This window comes from Cryptomeria japonica, chromosome 4, assembly GCF_030272615.1.
Source record: "Cryptomeria japonica chromosome 4, Sugi_1.0, whole genome shotgun sequence".
Lineage (NCBI taxonomy): Eukaryota > Viridiplantae > Streptophyta > Pinopsida > Cupressales > Cupressaceae > Cryptomeria > Cryptomeria japonica.
In genome coordinates this window covers 486,154,391-486,163,526 of record NC_081408.1, presented here as the reverse complement: position 1 = coordinate 486,163,526, position 9,136 = coordinate 486,154,391, and the positions used below count along the sequence as shown (strand labels likewise).

Below are 9,136 nucleotides of genomic sequence, written 5' to 3'. Positions count from 1 at the left end.
TAGAAACCCTACTAAAGTATGAGGCAAGATAAGGGACCTTGTCCTCCCTCCTTTGACTATTTCTCTTGTTCTTGATGCTTTGCAACTTGTTTGCTTTTGTTGTTATAGGTTATTCCATGTTTGGGCTTTTAAGGGTGTGACTGTTTTTTACTCACCTTTGGTTGTGAATATCTATAATGTTGTCTTTTACTTAGTAATAAAGACATTTGTTTATCATAATAATAATAATTTTAATAAATCACTATGTCTTTTAACAAAAAAATAAAAAATAATTATTCAATTTAGTAAATAAAATAGTAAATCAATATAGATATCTTAAATATACCTATTTAAAAGGCTTGAAGATATATCCCTTTGTGTTTGGTGTTTTTAGATAGATTTATTTAAAAGATATATTTTATCTATAATTTAATTAAATTGTTTATTCCATATTTTAAGTACATAGTCGTATGAACAATGCCAAAATTTTATGAAAATAAACTATTTTATTATTTATTTTGATTGTTAAAATACATAACTTTTTCAATTACTTTAAAAGCTATTTTCTAATTTTGATAAAATTAAATGAAAATAATATATTTTCTTTACTTTGTATGTTTAACTATTTTTTAAATAAGAGATTTATTAATTTAAATCATTAGATTGATAATAAAAAAATGCAATATTATTTTGTTTTACTTCTAAACTAATTTATCAGTGCAACATAATATTTTTAACTTGGTGGCAGTTTCACCAAACAAGTATTTATGGCTATGTATTTAAGGTACAAAGATATAAAGTAAACAAATTATTAAAACTATAGATACAAAAAATCCAAGATGGTATTTCTTATACACATCTATCAAAAAAACAAAAGATATTTAAGGTATCTTTATTAATTAAATATTATACTCGTTATTAAATATAAATACTTTTAGAGGTAAATGATTGTCAAATTTAAAAATAAAAGATAAGATTTTTTTTTTAACAAACTCAATGCCGTATACTCCACTCCTAGCTTCATTTATAAAACACTTGTCCACATAATATACAAGTGTTTAATAAAAGAAGCAAGAGGTGGAATACAATAGCGTGTGTGCGCGCGCATGCAAATAAGACAAATCTCACAAGGCATGAGACAAGAAAACAATAGAACAAGAAACTAGACACTAAAAGAAATACAAAACCCTCAAAAGACCAAGGGAACAATAAGAACCAACAAAGGCACTCAAGATGGTTTGAATCCCATCTTCAACTAAAACCTTCTAGTAGAATGAAGGCGGGGATGACTAGCCTTAGCACTTAAAAGAAGGAAAAATAGACTCTCATTTGCAAGTTTCCTCTTGACCTTACATCTATCTAAAAGTTATTATTAGAGATATAAATCTAAGTTATTTAGAAATATAATTGAAACTATTTAAAATATAATTAAAAAAATACAAGAGTGGTGGAGTGCAAATCGTGAGTCAATTTGAAGACTTTATGCCATCCCCAATTCCCACAAACTCACGGAAATTACGAATGGGACAAGTCTGGAGATAGTTGCCTCATTCTGAAAGATTCTAAACTGCGCTATCTTAAAAAAAAACAGAGCCTTCTTATCCAGAAATCTAAGAGATTGGGACTCTTAATCCATAGGAACAGTCAAACAAATATAATAAATTCTCGTCTCTTTGAAATTAAAGAAATGATGCCGGCAAGAGGAATAAAGCAAAACACACTGCAGCACATCTGAAGCTTTTTATTTATACCATAAATGCCTTGTGACCTGTACCATATGACCATTTCATCATATTCTGAACGCTACTTGGCAAGCCAATGGCATCTTCCCCATGACAATACAGGAAGGACAATCCCTCCTTCTAACCTCACAAAAGAATCTTGTCCTCCACCAAATCTAATCCGTTCTCTTGGCAGAATACTCCAAATAGTAGGTACCAATGAGACAAGATTTTCAAGTCTGATCAATAGAACCTTTGCTTGTACCTAGCAAAGGCTCTTCAATGTCAATACATTTAGAACTTATCTTAGACTGAACTTCTTCAGTGTGGGTGGCCCCAAGTGCTTCCTTTCCCTTAGCTTTCACCTTTTTCTCGTCCATGTCCTGTCCCTTGCCCCATAGCAGACAGTACAAGCCACCCACAATGAGCACTGCCCCACCAACACTGCAAGCATGCATGCACATAACAAACATCAGTCAAATGGCTTGATAGTTTTGAGAAATGGCTATTCAGCCTTCAGGATGTATCATGGTATGTATCATAGTATCTATGGCTAGATGTTACATAATTGAAATTTTGATTTTTCACTAATAAGGATTGTTTGAGGCGATGGTATAGTGAACGGGTTACAAACAATCCACATTGATGATGCATCCTGAAGACTAGATAATCATTTCGATAGTTGTGTGTGTTTATTACTACGGCAGGAAATCTTCAATTCAATCAAGCTATAACCTAATAGTGCTCCAAGAAAATTTATAACATACAAACCTTCCCACATGAAGACTTTCATGGAGAATTATGGCTCCAAGCAGTGCAACAATAACAGTCACCAGAGGATTGAACATTGACATAAAGACAGGGCCTTTCTTGTGAATGACCCAAGCGGATAAATAGAATGTTATCCCTGAGCATACAATCCCCTGCAAGAACAAAAGTTGTTTGACAGCTGTTCTGATCAAGAGCACACCATATATATCTACTAGATGACTAACTGAATTGTACATGGCACTGTTATAAGAAAAGCAGGAGTTTTGTCTTCATGGACTTACAGTGTAAGTTACACTAAGGAGTTCAAGATTCCATTCTACTTTCCAAACTGCAGGATCATGCTCAAAGATGAGTGTGGCAATGGTGGACTGTATTGTTGCCAGAAAACACATTAATGCTGTGAGTGACATTTGTGCTGGATACAGCCTTGCAGTCTCTGCCTGAAGCTCAGCCAAAAAAACATTGGAAAAAATGCCATTTTAGTTAACAGCTAAGTATAATGGGACAACCAATTTTAGGGGAATTGAAGATGAAAAGAAGACTGAATGTCTTAGATGACAAGATTTGAGTTTAAGGCCAGATTCCAAAAAAAATGTGCATATTAAGTATATATGAGAATAGCTATGGATAAAGTTTAGAATCGGTACCTGCATGATAATCCATGAGGACCAAAGAACACAGCTCCCTAGAAGAAGCAGAGGGCCAACTTTCATATTCTCTGATACAAGATATGGGATTTGAAATAAGCTATTCCACCCAAGATGGGTTGAAGAAAACAGACTGGACACAGGAGGCCCTTTGTACAGTGTCATGATGGTTGCACCACAGAAGCTGATTAAAGTTCCAGTAATTTTTGCTTGCCCTCCCATTGAAGTAATGTTGAGAGACTCTAGTCTGGAGAAAGATGAGTGAGGAAAACAAACAGTTAGGCAGGAATTGGGTCATCATACAAATCTATGATTGAAGTAAACATGAATTCCTTAGGACCCAAAAGCTTTATTAAGCATGAATTATTTACCTGAAAGTAATAGCCATCAGAAATGTTACCACTGGAACGAGGTTGTTCATGGCTGATGTAAATGTGGGAGAAGTGTAATGCAGCCCTGCAAAGTAAACATTCTGATTGATGGTAATCCTGCAAAAGCAAAGCCGAATCCATTAGGCCTAAATAAATTTGTAGGGAACCTGGAACTTCATCAAAATGCATGAAACGGTCATGCTTACCCACATAGAGCAAGGAGAAAAATTCTGCAGAAAACAGGTAAAGTCATTGGAGGCCTCTTTTCCCTGCATCAACGGAATAGTTACAAAAGAGAAGAAAAATTAAACTATTTTCTTTACTCAAATTGATTAATCCCATAAATCTAATAAGAAAACCAAACACCTACCTTTATCCTCTTCATCACCCATAAATCTAATAAGACCTCTTCATCATCATATCAGACATGAAAATTAATCTATGCAAATATTCATTTATTACTTCTGGGTTTGATTGTGTTTGAGATTTTTGACATCATCATTTCAAATCACACTCCAAAACCCATCATCAAGATGAAAAACTTTGAAAAAACTGAATTCAAAACATTAATGTCAAAATTCTCAAATACAATCAAATCCAAAAATAATAAATAAATATTCGCATGGATTGTATGGCTCCTATGTACAGTACCCATGTTTCTTAGACCTAAGGGCTTCAAGCTTCATGGTGGGCAATTGTCATGGCAAATGGGTATTAGAACTTAGCTATAAAAAGTAAAATTACAGAGACACTCTTTGCAAAACTTGGGATGTTGCATATATAAAACAACTAGCATTTCTGATCCATATACATGCAGCTATGCCCCTAACTTATTATGACTGTTCAAATCACCTTGTAATGGACCATACCTCTCGAGAAAATATGCAAAGGGACTTATCACCAGTGTGGCAATCAAATGCCTGTAAACTACAAAGACAAACTGGTTCATCCCATTGGATAGAGCTGCACTTGTTATGATGTACATTCCAGCATAATCAAACTGTATTGCAATCATGGCAAGGTGGGGTTTGTATCTGTTCACTAATTCAACTATGTTAGCAGCACCCATGTCTTAAAACTGTGCTAAACCTTAAGATTTCTGCAGTTCTAGGTGCTTCAGTATATCTGTAATGAATGCGAGGTTATAAAGATGGGCAATCGTTATTTGGTAGATAATATGGAATGCATCATATCCTCCATGGATGGCCCTTCTAAAACAGGGATAACCATGAATTGTGGAAGACCATTATTTTAAGCTCCAAAATGTGTTTTTAATGCATTTTTAGAATATGTGAAGGAATCTTGTCGCTTAAGACAAGTTGGCATTTACCTCCTCTGGTTAAATTTGCTAGTTCTGGTAAATATTTGTGCAGGCCACTTACTTATGTATCACGTCTCTGTTGTCAATTGAGTTAGATAGATTTTGTCTGAACTTTTGAAGAATTGACTTAGAAGAATTACATGTTTGAGAATTGAGCTCAAAGTAAACAATAATTTAATTAAATTGAAATAGCTTTTCACAGCATATAATCTTGCTTTTGGGTAAAACTGTATCAGTTTATTTCATGGATGTTTTGAATCACATTCTGTAATACATCAATAAAATAAACTCTTACAATGTTTTGAATCACATTCTATAATACATCAATAAAATAAACTCATACAGTTTTACCCAAAAGATTATATGCTAAAGACTGGATCAGAAACACTGATGAATACAATAATTTGAATTAAGAACCTCCTCCCTAGAATTATAGCTATCAATTGTTCTATTACAATATACACAAACCACAAAATATAAAAATTCATTTTATTTTTTTTTAAAATAAGCTGGAATAATGATGGCTGAACAGCTCTTGGCCAATAGAGTGGGAAAAAGTTAGCCATTTCCAACAATTGAAAAAGGCAGCTAATTACTTTATTATCTTTTTTATAATGTTTTGAGATAGCCATTCCTAACAATTGAAAAAGGCAGTTAATTACTTTATTATCTTTTTTTTTTTGTTTTTTTAGAGATATGTCTCTATCTATAAAGATAAAGCAGATAAGTGTTTTCTATTTATCGTTTTATCATTAGTGTTCTTGATTCTCAAATTTAACAATATTCTAAAGCATTTAAAAAGTTTCCATATTTTAAATTAAATAAGGGAAGGTTGTTTGGAGAAAAGAGATTAGAGTTACAAAAAGTATGATCGTTTTTATGGTTGAGGTTATTTCATGTTTTAGTTTGATTATGAAATATGTTGGATAGAATACCTAAATTTGATTTTAGGATCTACATGACTTCTACTTTTTTGTCTTCAATTTATGTGTCAACAAAACACCATTGTAAAAGGTCACATCACTTTTGGTGTGCTAGTGTCTTATATAATTGTGGTTCTAATCTCTACAAATATTGAGGCTAGGAATATTATTTACTAGGGCACATTTTGTTTCTATTAAATATGGTAGTCAATAATATGTAAAGTGAAAGGTTCTGTCAGATTACAAAAGTGAGAGGAAGTTTTGTGGAAGAGAAGGTAGCAATATTCTCATTCGGAGGAGGAGAGCTCATTAGAGAAGAAACTTTAATAGATAGTGTAATAGAAGGAGAAGAGATGTCTTGTAAGGATTTAGAAAGGACATCAAACTATGTAGGAGAAGTTTGAATGAAGTCTTGGAGGAAGATCTTGTCTATTATAGTTTTTAATTGTTCAACAAAATCATATACTTTGGGATTTTAGAGGTGTGAAGGGCAAGAGAGGAGGTCAATGGTAGAGAACAAAGAGGAGTTAAAGTCGATAAGGATTTCTTGTTATTTCAAGTTTGATGTGTATAGCTAACTTCATGGTAATTGATGTGGGAGAAGTATATGGTGAGATCATGAAAGAAAGAGAAGAGGCAAAGAGAAGTCAGAGAAGAGGGGAGACCACATATTATATTTATTATTGGAATCAATCAAGAAGGAGGTATGGTCACTACACATATAGTAATTTTACAAGTGAGATTTTAGGAGTACAAAAAAAAATGTTGGGCAATATGTAGTTGAATATGAGAAAGAAGGGAAGAAAATAGTGGTTTAGAGATTTTGATCAATGCTTGATGAGAACCTTTAACCATTTTTTTAATGGCATGGTGGTTGCATGAAGAAAAAGAAAAATGGTTAAGCTTTGTCACAAGAGAAAGAGATTCATATAATCAAAAGTGGGCAATAAAAAATTCATTAAATGATAGAAGGAAGTCAAAATCCCAATGGAGGAATTAAAACATTTAAGTGCATTTTCTTTTAAAATACTAGGGAAGGAAGAAAGATTGTTTTCATTATAATGAAACTAGGCATAGAAGCAAGGAAAGATTGTACAAGTAACATAAGCTCTTCATCATTCGAAAAGGTGGGTGAAATCAAAGAATTATAAACATAATAAGTAGAAGGAGAAGGATGTCAATCTATATTAAAGAGTTCACGCATCTAATATACTATTTCTTGAAATATCTTATTTATTTTTAGCCATAGTCACAAGACTCGAGTTCGCCTTAGACTCAGGAAGTTGATTTTTTACTCAAATTTGGACTCGGCGTAGACTTGGCAGTGGCTTGAGAGCAAATTGAAAAACCCAAGAAATTCAAAGATTTTTTAATGATTTGAAACTTGTTTCATGCATCCTTTAACAAATAAACCCCAAAGACACAATAACCTCATCAAATAGAAGCTACTTTGATCACATATACAAGTATACATTGATTGCATAAGTATAAACACAAATTTTAGCTAAAGGAAATAACACATTTTAGATATATAAATATTGTCAAAAACATACAAAGCTCATAAAATATTAAATCCATGGCATCAAAAAAAATATCAAAATCAAACATATAATTTTGTCTCTAAGGAGCCTATATTACTCATCCCACCATCATGGCAACTTATACACTAGCATTTAAGATAGGTCCTAGATGATGATGTAGCCATTTTATTTTCTTGTGTCTCAATAATTGGTGTGTATATTCAAGTGAGGGATTAATTATTAAAGTTTTGTTGGAGCCTTAAAGACTACATGTTTTGTTGTCAATCTCATTAACAAAGAGGAATGGTTAAGTAAAAAGATAAATGGTTATGTTCTAGTTTGACATTAGTTACGATTCTAATAGGTGGGATTGTTCTATGAGTTGTATGTGCAAGGAATGATTGATATTTTTTTGCATTATGAAAATGACATTTCTTGCCAACTATGCTATAACTTGTATTTAGTAGCACAATGGTTGTAGCATGCCAACTTTTCCTATGGCATTCCTTATATACTAAACAAGTTGCCAATGTATGAAATGGGATAATTCTTGATTGTAGCTTTGAGCATGAAAATGTAGAGATTTCCAATATGAGATATGTAGTTTGCAGATTTTATGATCATGGTTCATCATTGGCCTATTACTTGCTTCTAGACTTATAGTTTGATGGGATTTTGGTGGCAACATTCCAGCAAGGTCAAGGGGCAATTCCCCTCACAAAGGTTTGCAGGCAACACTCCCAATTGGGTCAAGAGGCACTGTCCCTTGCGAGGGTTTGGGGGAAGCGCCCCTCTCAGGGTTTGAGGGTGCATGTTCCTTGTCATAATATAGGGTGGGGTCAAGGGATAGAGCAATTGATGTAAAGCCCAAATGAAGACCTTCAAAACCAATGAAGACCTTCATGGCGCACATAATTTTCATATTTTTCCATAAATCCTAGATGAGCATGTCATAAACCAAACAAGAATTGAAATTTTGTAAGTTATTTTTCTAAATGGTAACTAAAATGGCAAGTCTACCTTGCTAGACTTTTCTAGACTCAACGAGTCTAGTGAGTACTCAGTAGTCAAGTCTCCTAGACTCGTCAAGGGTCACTCACTAAGTTTAGGCTAGTCTTGACAATTCTTGTAACTGTTTTTTTATAACGATATGAAATATAGGAATCAAAAGAAGGTAAACTAGGAGAATCATTATCACATATTATAGAGGGTGCACTAGTATTAGAGGAAAATATGAGAAAATAGGAAAAAATCATATGCATGTTCACCATTTATATTGGGAAAAGTGTCTTGCACACCTTGCATAATGATTATGATATATATTTAATAGTTATTTGTGTTGTACATCTAGAGAATCTATGGATGCATGCATCACATGGGTTAGAAATTCTTGGAGACACTTTGTATGTTGTATGTGACATTGAGGTAAATATTTAATGTGGGTATCACATGGGGAAAACAGTGTGCTAAAAATTAATGTGTGGGTCATGGTTGTGTAAGCTCATGGTTTGAATGAGTAGCTTATGTAATATCATCTAGTGGTTTTGTGAAAGCTTGTTTCTATAAAATAAAACATGAGTAGTTGTTGAGGTTGGTTGTGATTTGTTATCGTTCTATTAATGAGTTGTGTGAGCATGTTGATTGTGAGATTTCGGTTATTACAGTGTTGTATTGGAGTTTGGTTGGCATAAGATGATGAATTTTTTATCTCCAATTTAAGTGAGGCTAGAGATCTCTTATTTTTGGAGAGATATTTTTCTCTTGGAGATCATGTGTTGCGATAGTTACTCTTTCATCAAGTTTCAATAGGAATATTGAGAATCCTACACCTAGGTTGGACGTGAGTTCAACATGGAAATATTGAGATTTTTCTTTGAGAGGGT

At 33.1% G+C, this 9,136-nt stretch overlaps 1 protein-coding gene across 1 annotated transcript; it reads right to left on the bottom strand.

Annotated features, from left to right (window-relative positions):
* Positions 1-1,583: 1,583 nt before the first annotated feature.
* Positions 1,584-4,742, bottom strand: LOC131060402 (WAT1-related protein At1g44800). The gene is made up of 7 exons (XM_057993631.2): positions 4,359-4,742; positions 3,696-3,758; positions 3,490-3,606; positions 3,119-3,365; positions 2,753-2,911; positions 2,472-2,623; positions 1,584-2,144 (listed from the first exon to the last, which is right to left on the bottom strand). Exons 1-7 carry the CDS (start codon positions 4,556-4,558, stop codon positions 1,934-1,936), a joined length of 1,149 nt encoding a protein of 382 aa, XP_057849614.2. The 5' UTR covers positions 4,559-4,742; the 3' UTR covers positions 1,584-1,933.
* Positions 4,743-9,136: the final 4,394 nt, after the last annotated feature.

Excerpts from the sequence above, each read along its gene's own strand:
- LOC131060402 (XM_057993631.2), bottom strand. The coding sequence starts at position 4,558 with ATGGGTGCTGCTAACATAGTTGAATTAGTGAACAGATACAAACCCCAC. Across the intron at positions 3,759-4,358 it reads TTTGCATATTTTCTCGAGAG|GGAAAAGAGGCCTCCAATGA; the intron begins GTATGGTCCATT and ends CCGTTGATGCAG. Across the intron at positions 2,624-2,752 it reads TCCTTAGTGTAACTTACACT|GGGATTGTATGCTCAGGGAT; the intron begins GTAAGTCCATGA and ends TTGTTCTTGCAG.